Below are 18,563 nucleotides of genomic sequence, written 5' to 3'. Positions count from 1 at the left end.
ATTCAAGATAAAATGTGTCTGGTTTTACAATACGCTAATCATTTGTCTTCACTTGAGATTCTTCTCTATACCCACCACCAGGGAAAGGTTAAGTCAAGACTTCAAACATTTTTTTTTAAACAAAGAAGAACGTAGGCAAAGAGTAAAATGGATCAAAAGACACATTCATTATTTCTTTATGTGCTATTTTACTACATGCTCCTCAGTATCACATTTAGTAATGTGATGGCATACCATTTTTCACCATACTGAAGGAGCTATTGCTCAGTAGTGCTTCAGCAACACTAATGTTTGTGCTCATTGATATGAAACTCAATATTTTATTCCAGAACACCATAAGTTACTCACAGAGCTGAGATTATCAAAAGCATTTTGAGACTTCATTCATCTTTGTCTTGCAGTTAAAGCTGCTGTGAAAATGTTTTTGACAAACCCTTGTAGGTGATAACACAAACTTGCCACAGTCACTCTGTGTTTTTATTAAGTGCATTTTATCATGCCTTCTCTTTCCCACCTTCTCTCATTACTCTTTGTTACTCCATTACAGAGGTCTCTCCAGCCTTCTGAATGCCAAAGAAGTTGGCATGAAGATCTTTGAGGATTATGCAAATTCCTGGTACTGGATCCTCATGTAAGAATGACTCACCAGGAGCCTATGTGCTCTTGTTGGGTAGAGAAAATTATCTGCCCTGTCAGTGAAAGTAATAATGAAGAAAATCAGTATCCTGTGACTTTTGTGTGCAATTACTAACTAACTGTTCAACCAGTTTGAAATCTAAAAGTGGTCAAATTTACCAGATCAGCTGTGAATTATATAACCTCTTTATGAATAGATAGTTAAAGCCATAACAGTCACATAATTTTCTTTCTGGCAAAATCCTGTAATAGTGTATTATCTGAATTGTATGCACTGCTGATTGTCAGTTTATTTATTCTTGTATGTGTTTGTTGTTGCAGTGGTCTAGTGATAACCATGGCAGCCAGTCTGCTCTTTATCCTGCTGCTGCGCTATACTGCTGGTGCACTTCTGTGGCTCATTATTGTTGGTGTCATCACTGCAGTGGCCTATGGTGTGTATGCACTAAGGACAACTGCCCCAGTTACCCACATTGCCAGGGCTCTGCTTTATATTTAACACACGTGCAAATGCTAATGTTCATTATATAGATGAACTTCTGTCTAACGCAAAAAGTGATGATTCTAATAAGAACTTAAATTAGTCTATAATTGGGTTTTAAATGTATATAAGTTTAATGTATCAATTTCTTTGTTCAAAATATTTATGTAGAAATAGCTATAAATTGAATTTAGGTAACCTAATTGAGGAAGTTACTGAAGCTAAACTTTTAGGTATTGATGAGTTGCTGTCTTGATCTAGTCACATTGATAAAATTATATCTAAAGTATCAATATCAGCTTCTAACAGGTGTTGGTCATTATAATCCTCAGGCACATTGATCTAGGTTGTTTAGTGCTGACACATCTACATCCTCTAAAATCTTATCTTAAAATGTCCTTTGTTAGGGAATCAGCAGGTAAGATTTCTTTTTAAGGCCAGACAAAAAAGCTCTTAACTGAGCCACATATAGAATATATTGATTATAGATTTACAGGAAATGTTGGATATTGGACTGTTATCAAGTATAGCAGTACTTGATTAACATCAGATAGTATTTACTGTATGCTGACATTATTGAGTGTTTATAAGTATCATGTTTCATTTTGCTTGCTTTGTTGTTTAGTTATTGCTATACTGTAAATAAGTTTGTCTATGCAAATTAGAATGTGTGTCATTTCCTTTCAATTGTGGATTTATTACCATGTACTTTTTTCTATGGATCTCAGGAGCAATGATTGCCACATTAGTAGCTGCTATCCTATTAAAACGACACCATACCAAAACACATTTTGAACATATTTTTTGCATTTTTCTTTCTCATCTGTTTTGCTGTGAACAGTTCTGGGAATTTAAAGCTGTATCAGATTTAGATTTGTCATGTTTTCTTCTCCTTGTCTCTAAGGTATCTGGCACTGCTATTGGGAATACAGTACACTGAGCAGGGCACCATGTGCTAACATGACCTTCTCTGACATCCGCCTTCACACAGACTTCAGCGTTTACCTTCATCTCAGCCAGACATGGCTCATTTTTAGTATGTTTCATCTACTACCTGACTTTGCTTATTTTTTTATCAAAATGTCATGTTACACAGCACATGTGAGTTGGTATGACTTATAGTCCCATGTATTTTTTCAAAGGACTATAAGCCACGTATTTTTACATGGGACTTACAGGAAGAGTATAGTGCAACTGTATGAGAGCAACTTTTTTCTGTATGCAATGGAGCAACTTATTATGGAGAATTACAGTGATTTCAATTCTTTATTTTCCTAAGTTGGCTAAATCTGTTAAAGTTCTCAAGTGAGATTTTAATATTTATTTGTTGTATTTTTTTTATTCTGTGTTTGCTATAGTGATCTTACTGTCTGTGATTGAGGCCATCATTGTGGTTATACTGATATTCCTGAGGAGGAGACTGTGCATTGCTGTTGCATTACTTAAGGAGGGGAGCAAGTAAGAACCTTGTTGTCTGCTTAATAGTAATTAAGTAATGGTCAAACTCCATGAGTTGTTCATACATATCGTATCTTTGCTGTTTCTAGGGCCATCAGCTACATCATGTCCACTCTCTTCTACCCTATTATCACCTTTCTCCTTCTGGCCATCTGCATCACTTATTGGGCAATCACAGCAGTGTATCCTTTTATGTACTGTTACATGGACAAACTACATTATGCAATTCAGAGAAGTACAGGAAGTCTCATTCTTTCATGCAATGAAATACAGATTTCATGCACTTTTATTCAAAAGCAAGAGTGTGTTTTATGCCATACAATATTTGATATAAACCTTGCATTGCTTTATGTTGGCCTTAACTAGTGTGCCTTCAGTTTCTTAGCATCATCTGGTAATGCAGTCTATAAGGTCACACCTGCTGATGATAAATGCATGTATGCCAACCTCACATGCAATCCAAAGGTTTGCCCTACTTGATACAAATAGTGTATTTACTGAATAAATACTCTTTGTGGATATAATTTATATGTTTATTTTGCTATTGTAATGTATTAGTAGCATGAGTAGACATTGATTGTTTTTTTTTTTTTTTTTGTTTTGTTTTTTTTTTTTTTTGTGACTGCATAGTTTCTCTTGGTCAGATACTTTCATGACACTCCACTGTAATCAATCAGACCAAATGTAATGGAAAATGTTTTTGTAATCTAGTAGATTTACTTGTCTCATTGTCTGATAAATTAAGATTAAATCTCTGGGTTGCAGACCTTCAATCAGACCAACATCACCAAAGTGTGCCCTGGGTCACAATGCCTGTTCGCCTTCTACGGTGGGGAGAGTATCTATCACCGCTACATCATAGTCCTCCATCTGTGTAACCTGTTTGTGTTCCTCTGGCTGGTAAACTTTACCATCGCCCTAGGCCAGTGCACCCTGGCTGGGGCCTTTGCGTCATACTACTGGGCCCTGAAGAAGCCAAATGACATCCCTGCTTGTCCTCTCTATTCCTCATTTAGTAGAGCCATACGGTAAAGAGATGCATGGACAGAAATTTTACAATATACAAAATTTTTAGTTTTATAAACAAAATTTATCTTGGGAGGTCTATTATTTTATAAACTTGTTTTCTGTAACTCGTAAAATGTCAGAAATGCTCAAATGTAACCATCTTCCCCACTCGTGTGTCAATTTTAAAAACAGAGCATCAGTCGAATCTTTAAGAAGCTGATAGACTTTTGTTTGCTTTGCACGCTATATAAAAATGAAGTTGAGGTTAACACAGTGCCCATGCAAATGGTCAAATCTATGGTATTCCTTTTTCTTGTGTTTTAGTTATCACACAGGCTCTCTTGCCTTCGGTTCTCTGATCCTATCAATGGTTCAGATGGTCCGAATTGTTCTCGAGTACCTGGATCACAAACTGAAAGGTAAGACATTGTTATTGCAACACATACAAAATTTAAAGAATTATTTCATGTTTGATGTTATGAAATTATTTTTTTTCTTTTCCGCAGGTTCTCAAAATATCTTTGCTCGATACTTGCTTTGCTGCCTCAAATGCTGCTTCTGGTGCTTAGAACATTTCATCAGATTTATAAACAGAAATGCATACATTATGGTGAGTAGTGGTTTGCTTCACTGATAGTTATGACTAATATATTGCAAGTATCTGTTAGTAGATCAGTTGTTCATTGGCCTGATTTGTTATGACTACTTATTAGCATTTACCCTCTACTAAGCACAGATAGCAATATACGGGAAAGACTTCTGCACATCTTCCAAGGATGCTTTCTTCCTCTTGATGAGGAATGTTATTCGGTAAGACCCTTTATAACTTCTGTGGCAGATTGACATGTCATGTGTTTGCTGAGACAAACACACACAATGGTTTTTAAATATTGTTTAAAAAAAAATGTCACTTTTCCATTTTAAAGACCAAAATCTGGTTTGTGAATTAATAGGGCTCTGCTAACATGCAAGAATAACAAATACAGATTTTTTTCCTACTCACCTATATGTATCCAATGATAACTACACATTAATAGATCTCTATTGAGTCTGTGTCTTGGCCACGTGCATTCTACACGTCTCTGTATTTTCCTCCTTCATTGTGGCGTTTCTCTGCCTATCCTGTAGGGTGGCTGTTCTGGATAAGGTGACAGATTTTCTACTGTTCTTAGGAAAACTGCTTATTTCAGGAAGTGTTGGTGAGTTTTATCCACAGTCTGTGAAGTTATTTTAAAAAGAGATTTTTTTTTAACCATGCACATACTCCATTTCCACTATAAGCAGAAATTTACTGTTGCATTAGTTACCTTACTTTGATTGGATTTTAGAAGGTCTTGTGGAAGTGGTCCACTGTTCTCTACACTACAGTTTAGTCTCTCAATAAAAAACTATAGAGAAACATGTCTGGTCCAGTTTTTATCAAGCCCGTTAATGACAAAATAATTGTCCAACTAATTTAGAAACACCCACACCCACAAATCTCTCCTTCACATAATTGAGTTACACATACAGTAGGAATATAGTTTATTTTCGGATTGATTGGAGCATGGCTATAGGTCTACTGTATCATTTTTAGCTTTTAGCCTTAGCCTTGTGAATTATGTGTGCTGCATCGTAGAGTAGCAAATGGGCCAATTGTGGGCATTATAACGTAATTCACCAGCCATGGAATAGAATAACTGATACAAAATAATGTCTCGGGTGCATATTTTACCTTTCATGCCTCAAACATAATACGAGATCTTTTCAAAATGTATTTAAATGTATACATTTATATATATATGAAAATTTCTTGAGTGATGAGAGTAAATGATTTCTGCTACCATGGTCACAGTATATCTCTGTAGTTTACAGTGATATTTTGCTGTTTTCCAGGTGTTCTTGCTTTTTTGTTCTTCACACATAAAATACCATCCTTTCAAGTGGAAGTACCATCCCTAAATTACTACTGGGTCCCTCTTGTGGTAAGAAATGAAATCTGGACTATTTTAGTAATTGCACCAGCAATAAAAACTGAGACTGAAATAAATGTCTGTGTACATTCAGATACATTTGTATTCTGGCTTTAATTATTCACTAAACACCCAGATGATTTTATCTAGACTGTCAGTGTTTCTTATTTTATTCTGAACCTTTCTGTTGTCTTCTACAGAGGTAAATTGTGCCTCTATTTAATATTTCTTGCTTAGACTCTACATAGGGTCTAAAAATTATTCCTGCAATTATACTAATGGCAAATTAAAAACAGTTGGACAATTAGCACGAAGAATGTAAGGATTTAAACTTCACTGTTTTTACAAGATACAGTTAAAAATATCATAAAAGTATTTTTTTGTTTACCTTAGTTTTCTTCTCGGCTTACCTTATGTCTTTGTCACACCATTTCTTGCCTTAATGTCTTGTTGTTAAACTATATTTAGTACCACTCCATTTACTCCAGATCTCTTTTTAGAATGTTTCTAATTGGTTTAGTTTGTGAATTCATCACTGTTTCTTTTCTTCTTAATGTTTTTGGTGCTTATTGGAATGCAGATTTTCACATCATAAAAAAAACTTGACATGCTTGATGCTGACAGTACAGACCATGCTAACTCTGAACGTTTAACTCTTTCAGACGGTGATATTTGGATCCTACATGATTGCACAAGGCTTTTTTAATGTGTATGCCATGTGCGTGGACACGTTGTTCCTGTGCTTTTGTAAGTATGCCAGCTTATTTGTACTTTACATGTAACCATCTATGAACATCAGCACTGTTATGATAATTATAGATTACTGTTAGCAGTAGCCTGTCAGCAGTAACGCTTTCCCTCTTGAAAACTAGCTCTAAATTATAACTGTAACTAATTCCTGCTCTTTCACTGTTTCAATTCAATTCTTGCATTTCTGTCTTGACAATTTATCTCTGCTGAGAACTTGCTTTGCTTTCTCTTCCTGGCTGTAACTCTGTGTGTGCTGTCTGCAATTCCTGCTCCTCCTTTCCTATGCTGGGACCTGGATTCAGGTGAAGACCTGGAGAGGAATGATGGTTCTTCCTCCAGGCCCTACTACATGTCTCCTGGCCTGCACAAGATCCTACGCAAAGGACACGAGAGTGCCAAATCATGTGCTGCCTCCTGAGCAATGTGCAGCCATATACTTAACTCTTTACTCACTTTTCCATATCTACTGGATGTGCAGGGGTCTGGGTCATTTCAGAGCAAGTACTGTAGGGCTAAACATCAAAACTGTATGCATCCCATCCTGGTCAGGGATGACCTGGACATGAAATGACTTTAAGACTTGCTTTTACTTAGTTCTTCACAGGAAAGGCAAGCGGACTATAAAAATATTTCAGTTCACTTCCTCTTTTGAGCCAACTCAGATACTTGCCTTTTTTCTGCCACATTTTCTGTTCTTTTTTCTTTTCTGTATTCTCTGCTGACCTCTGCCTTACTAAGAGGGTATGCATCAATTTGCAGGATGGATGCACAAGCTGAGAAAAAATTATATGAGCATATTTACCCAAAACTACATGAGGACCTTAAAATGTACAGATAGCACTCATAGATTACCACACAAGGCACCACCATTGGAAAAAAAAAAAAAAGTGGTGGACTTTGGTTTTCAAGTGTAAAATCATGTTTGTATGCACTTTCACATATGCGAAAAGAATCATGTGATTTATTTCTTCTGTCTAGCATGATTATTTTGCTGGCTGTTGATGTTTACCATTGGTAGGTTGCGTCAATCCACCCTATTTACACTAACACAACACACAGATCCAAAAATGGTGTGTATATTGCACTTAGCAAAACAGATTTTTATATAACTTACAGAATGTCACAATCATTGCAAAGTCCATAATGCTCATAGAACTGTACTGTAAACCAGACTGAGGGAGGTCAAGACTTCAAAAGACATTTTATGTTTTTTGCTTAAAATCTGAACAGTACCTGAGCATTTTCAGGAAACTTTGAATGCAGCCACTAGTTTATGTGCCTAGTTGTGGAAAAAAAAAATTAACATTGTTCCTCTTATTCCGTGGTTTTAGACCTAACACCAGGAACCTTTGCGATACAGTTTATAAGGATGTCAAAGCCATTTTTGGTAAATTTTTTATTGGATGGTTCAGATGTAGTGCAGTTTTAATACTAAGTATAATACACACATCTGTCTGGAGGTTATTCAGTGTTCTTTTTGTATAGAAGATGTTTTTTTAATATTGAAATTCAATGAAAATGTGAATTTTTTTTGAATAAACATGAATGGTTCAAGTATTGTCCTGTGCATTTCTAAAGTACCTTGATTTGGTTTTCATTTGATGTGTTAAAAGATTCTCTCAACTATGATTTTAACATGTTGCTACTGCTGCGTCCTAGTGTGGGATCTGGAGGTGAACGACGGCTCTCCTGACCGACCCTTCTACATGGACAAAACCTTAAGGAAGATCCTCAACAAGAAGAACATCATAAAATAGAAAATGAAGAAAGGTGGGAGAAGGACACAGAAAGAAACATGGAAGGTCATTTACTAAACCTTAGTACAAACCCAAGGGGTAAATGTACGAAATTTAAGTTTACACAAGTAGGACACACGAACTCAAGATAAGCAATGCTAATAATTTGATTTACCCACTCATACTTGGTAGTTCTGTATAGCTAACTCTAGCTCTCAGTTTGTCTGAGAAAGTCTTTGTATAAGATGATGAACATAGTCTCACATCAAGTTCTTGTAAATATTTTATCAACGCAGAGGTATAACTTAAATATTCTTTGTTTTACACAGGCACAGTCAAACTACACAGTACACTATGGCAGGCCATATCAGCATTAGGTAGTTTTAACAAGAATATCCACAAACACATTTTAGATACATTTGAAATTATAATTTAACATATCTACAGTTAGATTCTGACTTGTAAGAATAAGAGTTGAAGATAACTATGATTACATTTCATCTAGTCATGGTTTTCTTGTAGATATTTAAAATGATGTCACCAATGTAATTTGCCAATATGGCATTTATTTGACTTCAAATGTTGCATTATAGATTTCTTCAATGTATTTATGACTAATCAAAATTCTAGTTAAAGATATCTGTAATTATATTTTGACTAGAAAAACGGATTCAAAATAATTACAGTTCAGTTTTTCCTTTCTGCAAAATGAATTCCAGATCTCTTTAATTAGATTACATTACTTTACAGTAATTTTTAATTAATTCATACTAGTCAAAATGCAATTGCAGATATCTTTGACTAATCATAAATACATTGCAGATATTTTAAATGTAAATCCTGTCCACCTATTTAATGTTAAAGCAGCCTGCCATAGCAGGTTCCTGTTGGAACTAGTGATTTCTTTCTTTATTGAGACTGTGGTAAACCTCAGCCGTTTTTGTTTCTAATGTCTTGTAGTTGTCTCTACAAGTTTTTACCACTTGGTGGTGCCACTTGTTACCAGAAGCGTTGTGAGTACAGTGGTGGCTTGAATTCACTGCAGATTTTTCTTCCATCAAATGGTCAAATATCTGCTCATCTGTATCACAGTCTTTGATCTCACATTGTCTCACATTGAGAAAAGTATTCAACACTATAGTCCAATTTTTTCATATTTAACTATGAAGGACATAATAGCATAGCAGTTTGAAGTGTGTCACTGCTAATTGCCTTTTTTTAACAATTGACATTGAGTGTTTAATTGCATCTTGCAGCTACATGGTTTTTGTTTGAAGGTATTTTTCCGACATTATTTATATCATTATTATTATTATTATTGAAGAACTTAGGGCAACCACTGATGGAGGTCCTTGTCTCTTACAAATGTTTGGGATGTGAATGAAAGTTGATGCTGAAGAATAATCTGTGTTATGCAGTTTGGTCTAATGTCATAAAGTCACAGGTTTGTTCTCAGGGAAACAGCTTGTGTGTTCAACCAACAAAAAACTAAAACACTGTTATGCTGTTTCTTTCTTTTTTAATATGGTGCTGATTTGGCCACATATACATGACTGGAGGCAAAGCTATGAAATCGATTACAATGAGTATCCAGTAACTATAACTTTATGTTAAGTGATACTCCCCTAAAACGCATCTGATTACTTTTAGAGCGTCACCACCTGTAGGTTTTACAGCTCAGTATTACAGCTCCATCATAGAGAACAGAGAGCGTTACCCTAAATAAATTGTCTGGTACTAGTAAGTTTATAAGAGAGCTATTGCTAGTAAGTTAGCAAGTGATATAAAATGTAATTATCAAATATTCTCTTGCTGCACTTGCCACTTCTCCTCTGTCCATCTTTGTGCTCCTTATGTTTTGAACAATCTGGCTAAATACAAGGTTTTTGTTGGTTACTATACGTATCTCCATGAGCTGCAAACAGAGGAGCTTAGTAAGGCTGTGCAATCAATCACTTTTTATATTTTTTCAAATTAAAACTCATCATTTCAATCTGATCATAGCCACCCAATGACAGAAAGACCCAAAGACCATTCTAAAAATAGGTTGGTTTTTGCTAGTGACAAGATAGATTTTAGGTAGTGTACCACAGTGTTGCTTATCCAAAGTAGGGCTGGTCCCACATAGTATAATTTATTTTTATTTATTATTATAGAGTTATGGTTTCTTTGCAAAATAAGATATGTGCAGTTTGGGTGGTCACAGGTTGCTTGTAAGCTAACTGAGGAAATGATGAGTGACACAGCTGGCAGATTCAAACACTTCATTTACTGTTCACATCAAACTTTAGTGGAAAATGAATGTATGCATCATTTGGCATGATGCTTACTTTTAGATCTGTGAGATGTGACTCATGTTTGTGCGTCTTTGTACCATGTTTGTCAGACCTGAGAACCTGCCCTCATGGTGCCTCAGAGTGACAGCCTTTGCAGACACACCTTATGCCCCCTTCTGCCTCTGTTTGCGCTGAACGCGCTGCGACATGTACTACGTTAACCATTTAATAAAACCAAAACAACTATGCTTATGTATTTGACAGCAGAGAAACAGTGCATGTAGTGCCCAGTGTGTCATATTATGCATGTGGCATGTAGTTTCTATTTCCTCTTTTATACAGAATCCCAAATGATTTAGTATTTTTGTGCATGCAGCTCAGATTTAGATTCATTCCCATGAGGAAAAATACCTAACATCTGATAAGTGAAGGAAAAACTGTGCTGTTATACGCTTCTCCCTCCCTCCCATGTCTGGGAATTAGATTCTTTTGGTCAACCACAGTCAACAAGTAGACACAAGTAAAACTTCTCTCTTCGTCAGATTGGGCGTCAGTTCTTCTACCTCAAGCTCTTAAAAGTCAGACTGTGAAGATGCAGTGCTCTAACCTGTCGACCCACAGAAAGATGAGCTATAATCTATAAACTATTATTTGTAGTTGTGTATAGTGCAGAAAGCTGACAGGATAAATTCTTCTGTCACACATTTATTTATACAGTAAAGGTTTGGTGTATTGTTTAACAGAATATATTCTGTGTATGTTCAACAAAATAGAGACGTTTTTTTTTTTTTACTCCTGTTTTATCAGTAAATGTGCTTATGTTACTTCCTGTATTTTGAATACACTGAAGAATCAGCCACTGCACCATTATCTGTTGCATGAAGTATCATTTCATTCATTCGTCTCCTACCTTTGTGAAATTAGACATTTATTTTCAAAACAGACTTCACATACAATAAATAAATAAAATTGCAATATTCAAACACTGTTATACAAACAATTATAAGTTCATCTTTATGAAGGAGTTGACTTTTGGGGTCTGGTGGCTTTTACTTGGAGGAGCACAAAGTGTGTCAACAACTACACAAACAAATAGAAATCTGTAATGACAAATGTCACAATCCTTTGAGGTACACTGAAACATTTCCATTTCCACATTATACAGTACATTTAGGACTGTAATGTAAATTATAGTAATCCATAACAATGCTCAACAGTGATTTAAGTGTTTCTTAGAGAATATAAATATAACGATGAATTAGTGGCAGTTCAAGAAAAGAAAAAGATGTATGGTTTACTGAAACTGAAATCATATTTACCATGGAGGTCTGAATACTGCAGCTGTAGATGAAGGTGAGTCGCTGGTAAAGTCTGATGCTGCTGTGTGTGTGTGTGTGTGTGTGTGTGTGTGTGTGTGTGTGTGTGTGTGTGTGTGTGTGTGTGTGTGTGTGTGTGTGTGTGTGTGTGTGTGTGTGTGCGTGTGTGAGAGAGAGAGAGAGAGAGTGTGAGAGAGCAGCTCAGGTGTGGGACACAGGAAGGGAGGTCATGGCGTGGGTCGGCAGCAGTGGTTGAAACATGGATGGAGCGGAGTGTACTGTGGGCACACACGAAGCACCAGAGTTATTACAGTAAATCACACATTAACTCAGCTTTAGCAACTCTAAATGCATTTTCCATAAATCAAAAAAATAAAATTATTAAATGATTGATTTAAAACTGACTGGCTAAAAATTACTGATTTGTCACAATCTTTATTTTCACCTAAATAGTATATAATATATAGGTCTTTACAGGTCATTATATTCAAAAACAATTTAAACAATAGTAATAATAAAAATAAAAAATAAAAGTCTAATATCTGTTGTAAAACAATATTCTTATCTGATAAATTACAAAAAACAATAATAGTGTACAAATTTTAAAGTAAGAACTAAAGCACTGTGGATCCAATCATCAGTTTTTTGCCAAACACTGAAAAAATAGTAAAATCGCTCAGATAATAATTCATAAGTGTGGTTCTCACTGTCTATGAAGGAGTGTAGTGCAGAAAGCATGGACCCCTCCGGGCCTCCGTAGGCTGTGTACTGCAACTCCTCAGAGGTCGGGGTGGGCTGGGACAGACGGCTGGGCTGCAGCGAGGTCATGGGGGTGCTGGAGGTGTGGTTGGGACTCACGTGCTTCTTGTGTCGTGCTCGGCAGTTCTGGAACCAGACCTGAGTTAACGAGAAAAACAGCTTTTCAACATGACGTTAAAGAAGACTCCACTGTCACAAAGCAGCACAGTAGTTGTTGTGTCGGCTTGTCGGAGGTACAGCTGAAGACTCATTTTTCCCCTGGTGAGTAAACCCATAGTTGTGTTCTTGTTTTAATTTTGTCTTTGTGTGTTTTGTTGTTGTTGTTTTCAGATATAAACTTAAGATGCAATGTTTCCATTTTAGCCAGACGTTGCAGAAACCACTGAGCAGCTCAAAGGTGTGTTTTCTCCCACCAAAGTCCTTAAACTGTCACACAGGAAGAACCACTGTTAGCTGCACGAACTGCAGTGAGCGTCTCACAACTATGAAGTTGTGTGACTGGAACATCAGCTCTTAGATAGCTCATTTGTAATTATTTGTATTAAAACGCTTTCAGTTAGCAAGCAAGCATTGCACAAGTTCATTATTGTGAACAGACACTTGCGTCCTTGTTACAGCTGGTTGATTAAATGTCTGTCAGTTCTACTGTCTGACCTAAAATACCTTTACACATGGATCCCGCATGTACCTTTTGCCAGTGGTGGAAAGGATCTAAATATATTCATTCTGCTAATTTTGAGCCCCTTCATTTTATGGACACATTGTCAATCAATCTGCATTAAGTGTACATACAGTTAATAACAAACAATAAGAGGGTAATTCATCAACTACATGCTTAGAGTGCTTATTTTCTGTCTTGCGCCACTCGGTGCACAATTGATTTGACATCGAACACATAACCAACACATTTTAATGCAAACAAAAGTGAATTAAATGTAAATATTTCTGCTTTTCTAAAGTTTGGGACAGGTGTTACCCGCAGGTATCTATTGTGCAAACACACTCACCGGCCACTGTATTAGGTACATCTGTACAATCTAATGCTAATTCAATAAGAAACATTAATGCACTCCAGTGCGACTCCACCACCCACAGTGGGACTGTCAAATCCGGTTGTACAGGTGTACCTAATAAAGTGGTCAGCTAGTGTGTGTCTCAATAGTGCTTCTGTTTTAACTCTTGCTCCACTCTAAGTACTGGCTTCAAACTGTATGTTTCATCATCTGTATTCCCTCCGTCCGACAGCACTTCACTGACCTGTATGACTCTTCGACTGAGGCCTGTCTGCTCCGCCAGTTTCTGTAGTGTTTGGGCATCTGGGTTGTTGTCCTGAGCAAACTGAGCCTGCATCACCTGCATGAACACAGGTAAATAAATCAGCTTAATAACAGCTGGAGGACTTTTGTTTCACATGTTCCTACTTTAAACAAAAACTGTCAAATGATAAATCAGTAAAGATAAAAGTAAAATATCCAAAAATTAAATAAATTAGGTAATTTACTGTAGGTGTGTGTTTCTCATATTATTAGTATTATTATTAGACAAAGAAACTGAACATGTATTTATCAGACTGCAGCTCCTACTGGAAGCACTTTCAGCTTTCTTTTCTTTCTTGAATTGAGTACTGATTGTTGCACGCTAGGATACAGTTACTACACATCTGGATTCAGCCTTCTCTAGCTGGACTGTGCTGCTCACACACACTGTGCACGCAGCAGTGTCTACTGAGGAAAATGCAAATTAAACCCCTCTAAACTCACTTTACCAAATTTGCCCTAGATGTTGATTATTTCAATTTGTGATAATAATGTAGGTTGAAGGACAGAGGGTAATGTTTTCAGGCCCCCTATCTTTAACATTTCTAAAGCCGAAATTTAGGGAATTCAGTAACCAGACATTTATCCCTGCATGTTAGTCCAGGAAAATATATAACTTAACTGTGTCTTTGTTGTAATTGCAGTTTGTTTTGTTTTAACACTTTTTTTTTATTAAGGTGTTTTACTTTTTGCCCTCTTCCCCACCACAGCAGTCATAATTTCCTCCCTGAACAATAAATAATACCATCTAATGTTATTTTTCTATCTATCAAATGTAGCTGTGATGATGGATGTTAACCTGCAGCTGGTCCGCAGTGAAGCTGGTCCGAGCTCTCTTGGACGGTTTTGGCTGGTTAATCTCCTGCTCAGTGGGCACAGCCCCCTCCATATTAACACTGTTTCCTGCAACAAAGAGCAACGTGTCATATTAAAACATCTTAAAAATAATAAGCACCGGATTAGAAACAACAAATAAACTCTACATTACTTTGAAATATTTATTTTTAAGCTATAGCCTATATTAATGAAAAAAAAATGCAGATTTAAATGGTCTTAGGGAATAAGGTGCAGCAGTATCAAGCTATTTATAAAACAAAGTTATTTTATTTTAAATGAAGCTTATGTGATTATAAGATTATTTTTAAGATCACGTGAAGAGAATTCACATTATTATAAAATCTGCAGGAAATTATTTATTGGAGGTTCTATAGACCTTGAAATACATTTTTTTAAAAAGTCGGTTTAATCTATTTTAGATGAGTAGATAATAGTGATAATAATAAAATAAAATAAAATCTCCACCTTTCTCCACGGCCCGCTTGAGGTTGTCCAGCATGCAGTCGTAATGCACCTTGCAGAGCACCTTCTCCTCCACCAGCGCGAACTCCTCCCCGGTGGACAGCTGCCTCTTGCAGGAGAAGCAGGCGAAGCAGGCCAGGTGATACACGTTGCCTTTCGCCCGGCGGACCCAGTCTGTGGAGTGGATGTTCCGGCCGCAGCACGCACACCAGGTGCCGTATCTTCTGCAGGAAAGGTCGGGGTGAGCAAGTGAGACACGCTGAATGCTTCATCCAGTAAGAGCAGCCAAACGTCTTTTGGCCATCTCGAAGGCTAATGCCGATTTTCAACTCTTTGATTTGCACAGTTTTAGGCCAAAAATGCAAGAATAGGTTTCCTGCACAATTTAGATCATGAAAATCATTTCAGGTGAGGTTCCTCTGTGAGAAATGATAAGATGTAAAAACGACCTAACGAGATGTTATTAAAGCGCATCCAAGCTCCCTTTGGAACAGAAACCACACATTATTACTATATTACATATTACTAATATTACTCCGATAATATTTAAACCTAAGTCTAACACATTTTTAAAACGTAGATTTAGTCTGAAATGGTTGCATTTGAAGGCATTTTACGAATATTTAAATTGAAATAAAACTATTGTCACAGCGTGATAATAACCTAATGTAATTCAGCTCTGTCCGTATCTTGGTAGATTTGCAACTATTTCGTTTGTGCAGCTTCGATTTTCGTTTGATCGTCACTAAAACAAATCAACTTACATACCGAAAGTAATCCAGTTTACAGAAAACCTCTTTTTCTTTGATGTAACAGCTGGTGTGGCTGCCAAGTGAAGTCTGGCACACGCTGCAGGAGAGACAGCGCACATGCCAGCACAAGTCGTTAACCTAAAGCAGAGATATGATAAATTAGGAGAGGGGGGAAAAAAAAACGAAACAAAAAAAAAAGATCTGCGTGAAGGTGGGCCTGCTGAATATACAGCGTGAGCCTTTAAAACCCGCAGGGATCCAAAGTAAAAAAAACAAAGAATCCAAAGTTGAATGAAATAAAATCTGCGCAAGCAAAAAAAAAAAAAAAAAGGTGCAGCGCAAAAGTGAGCTGGTTATTTTTACCTTTAATAAATATTTATCCATAATTTCCTCGTTGCAGCTCGCACACACAGTTCTGCCCAACAGAGGTGCGGATGCCATCGACTGCAGCGACGACCCGTCTTCATCCAAAACCTCCACCTGCGCGCCCTGGAGGGAGCAGACCTGCGGTTAGAAAAGTGCGCACAGGAACGCATGCACTGCACACCTCCAGTCCCTCCCCACGGCATCAGCTCCGCAATGTGTCTGAACTCTGTTCACCTGCACAGTAAATAAACTCAACCGTCTCGTTTCTGTATCTATTTTAGTTTTTTTTGTTTTTTTTTTCCTCAGCTGTTACTGCTTTTAGTTTTTAGTTTTCTGTTAAAACAAAGTCAGGTATCGTATCAGGCAGACGCACAGAGAAGCAGAACAAACATTAAAGAAGAAGAAGTAGATGATTTAAAGAGCTGCTTCCAGATGTAGGATGTTTTCAGATGCTACACTTTAGCATGACATTTGCTCAAATGTTTCCCCCGTGCGCACTCAAAAAGGATAAAAACTTTATCCTTTAAAAAAAAAAAAACAACAACATGTTTTCTTTGAGAATAATTCAAGTTGGAGCTCAACAGATCATCCGACATTCAGCCTACCATTATGTCTCTCCTGTCCTCTGCGCATTTGCCCAGCAGCTCTTCGTCTCCTTTGCAATCTTCGCACATGACCAGAAGCTAAGGCGGGGAGAGGACGGTGCTCTGTCAGACTGTGGCAGCTGCCTTTAATGCCCCCTGCTCCTGCTCCCATAAATATCATGCCTTTCACTTTTCACCATGACAACGCCGGCGATTACCAAAAATGACATTTAAACAGAGAAGGAGAGTCATTACTTACACAAACAGACAACACTTGAACTAATGCGTGTCCTGTGCGCATTATGTTCTTCACATCTGCATTTGGGATCCGGCGGGCTGCTCGCTGCGTGCGCTCGGGCTCGTGCGCTCGCGTTTGCGCGCAACCCAAACACGCCAATTTCACGTGTCAATCACTAAACCCAGCGCGAGGTCTTGATGTGTGTGTGTGTGTGTGTGTGTGTGTGTGTGTGTGTGTGTGAAGGGGGGGGGGAGGAAGGGGATTGATTTATTTAATAACAGCAATTAAAAGGCTAAGTTCGCCACAAACGTCTACCCGGGGTAACCAAAAGGTGAAGAGGTCTCATTAACTACTCGAGTTTTAATTGCACATTTCGGGGAGGGGTAATCTTCTTCGACATTTCTTCAAATTGTGAAAATACCGAGCTGTCAGCGTGTGGAAGGCCGGCTCTAATGGCACACTGAAGCCCACTCCGATTTAATTGTGGCGACGCAATTTGGGCTAATATTGAATGTGCGCCCCGCGCCTCAGCCTGCTGCAGACACGTCACAGCCGCGCTCACCTCGTCGTTGGACGGCGCACACTCGCTTTCATCGTCGCTCACGGCGCAGCCGTCGACTTGAAGCCCGCGTTCCCAGCGCATGTCCGAGTCCGGGGAGCAGAGGAGCGTCTCGGGGTGACGGACGGTCGGAGCGCCGCTGGTCCTCCGTGTGCGTCCTCCGGGACTCCTGTGTGCGTCTCGCTGGCCTCAGCAGTGTCTAGAGGGCGGATCGTCATTCATGTTTTCCTGTGCTCCTTCTCCGGCGCCTCCCACCAGCTCCTTGTGTGGTTTGAAGTTTGGAGAAAGAAACGTCAGGCGCACTTAGTTTTACACATAAAGATGTTTCAAACACATGAACTGAATCGTGTTTAACGCACGGAGCAGATTCACAGTCAACGTTTAATGACAGGGGAGTCAGTGAAAGTGTAATTTTATATATAATACTCAAGTACTTGTGCTGGAGTGTTTTAATTATTGCTGCACTTCGTGTACTGAGGACAGGGTTGTACTTTTACTCCCAGTAGGCCTACATCTGTCTGACAGCTGTAGTTAGAAAACATGTGATTATCTAATAAAACGATCTACAGTAGTTCAACAGTATAAAATCCTTAAAAGCAGCTGAGTCTCGATCAACACACAGACCATAATAATCAGTAAGAGCCTATAACATCTACTATAGAGTAGGTTCCTTTTACTTCTGACAGCTGAGGTGCATTTTGCTGCAAACGCTGCTGAACTTCCTAAAATGGATCTTTTGAATTAAAGTCGTCTAGAATCTAGTAGATTGAGAGTGGGAATTATTGAGATTAAAGAGTGTCATCTTAGAACTGATTATTTAAACTGGAGGGGAAAATAAATGATTTCTTGTACTATTTCTATCCATTCAGAGATTGTTGTTGGTTCCTGACTGTGCCTTTTCTTAGTCGGAGCTTTGTTGCTCTGCAGTAGATATCTATTATGTTTTTGTGCAGTAGTGGGCACATTTCCTAAATAAATTAGAAGTTAAAATCTATCTCTGAATTTATTACTTATCTTAATTCTTTTATCATGTTCAACCAGTGGGTAGAAATCGTAGGGCATTGCCAGAATATATGA

At 37.7% G+C, this 18,563-nt stretch overlaps 2 protein-coding genes across 6 annotated transcripts in view; one reads left to right on the top strand and one right to left on the bottom strand.

The window, feature by feature from the left end:
* slc44a5b (solute carrier family 44 member 5b) overlaps window positions 1-8,781 on the top strand; it is a 28,116-nt gene extending 19,335 nt beyond the window's left edge. The window contains exons 10-23 of one of the 2 annotated variants that reach the window (XM_026345653.1): window positions 548-631; window positions 958-1,070; window positions 2,022-2,153; window positions 2,476-2,575; window positions 2,665-2,757; window positions 2,953-3,040; window positions 3,341-3,603; window positions 3,908-4,002; window positions 4,090-4,193; window positions 4,320-4,393; window positions 4,712-4,782; window positions 5,459-5,547; window positions 6,198-6,282; window positions 7,945-8,781. In XM_026345653.1, coding sequence (XP_026201438.1) covers window positions 548-631; window positions 958-1,070; window positions 2,022-2,153; window positions 2,476-2,575; window positions 2,665-2,757; window positions 2,953-3,040; window positions 3,341-3,603; window positions 3,908-4,002; window positions 4,090-4,193; window positions 4,320-4,393; window positions 4,712-4,782; window positions 5,459-5,547; window positions 6,198-6,282; window positions 7,945-8,042 — 1,489 coding nt within the window. In that variant the 3' untranslated portion in view covers window positions 8,043-8,781. Of the gene's footprint in view, window positions 1-547; window positions 632-957; window positions 1,071-2,021; window positions 2,154-2,475; window positions 2,576-2,664; window positions 2,758-2,952; window positions 3,041-3,340; window positions 3,604-3,907; window positions 4,003-4,089; window positions 4,194-4,319; window positions 4,394-4,711; window positions 4,783-5,458; window positions 5,548-6,197; window positions 6,283-6,587; window positions 7,812-7,944 lie in introns of those variants that run through there. The other variant, XM_026345654.1, reaches the window with a different exon arrangement.
* A 1,307-nt stretch (window positions 8,782-10,088) lies between these two features.
* Window positions 10,089-17,902, bottom strand: LOC113152415 (LIM/homeobox protein Lhx8). 4 transcript variants are annotated; one of them, XM_026345656.1, is made up of 9 exons: window positions 17,490-17,902; window positions 16,711-16,788; window positions 16,103-16,228; window positions 15,756-15,877; window positions 14,991-15,208; window positions 14,488-14,591; window positions 13,630-13,725; window positions 12,321-12,510; window positions 10,089-11,891 (listed from the first exon to the last, which is right to left on the bottom strand). In XM_026345656.1, exons 1-9 carry the CDS (start codon window positions 17,568-17,570, stop codon window positions 11,815-11,817), a joined length of 1,092 nt encoding a protein of 363 aa, XP_026201441.1. In that variant the 5' UTR covers window positions 17,571-17,902; the 3' UTR covers window positions 10,089-11,814. The 4 variants fall into 4 exon arrangements, with proteins under 4 accessions (XP_026201441.1, XP_026201440.1, XP_026201443.1 ...); XM_026345655.1 differs by having other exon boundaries at window positions 14,991-15,211; window positions 17,490-17,901; XM_026345658.1 differs by having other exon boundaries at window positions 14,991-15,211; window positions 16,711-16,878; window positions 17,490-17,575.
* Window positions 17,903-18,563: the final 661 nt, after the last annotated feature.

This window comes from Anabas testudineus, chromosome 4, assembly GCF_900324465.2.
Source record: "Anabas testudineus chromosome 4, fAnaTes1.2, whole genome shotgun sequence".
NCBI classification, from domain to species: Eukaryota; Metazoa; Chordata; class Actinopteri; order Anabantiformes; family Anabantidae; genus Anabas; species Anabas testudineus.
The sequence above is the reverse complement of the archived record's forward strand: the minus strand, read 5'-3'. Positions and strand labels throughout refer to the sequence as shown.

Excerpts from the sequence above, each read along its gene's own strand:
- LOC113152415 (XM_026345655.1), bottom strand. The coding sequence starts at position 17,570 with ATGCGCTGGGAACGCGGGCTTCAAGTCGACGGCTGCGCCGTGAGCGAC. Across the intron at positions 16,789-17,489 it reads GTGCGCCGTCCAACGACGAG|CTTCTGGTCATGTGCGAAGA; the intron begins GTGAGCGCGGCT and ends TCCCCGCCTTAG. Across the intron at positions 13,726-14,487 it reads TCACTGCGGACCAGCTGCAG|GTGATGCAGGCTCAGTTTGC; the intron begins GTTAACATCCAT and ends GTGTTCATGCAG.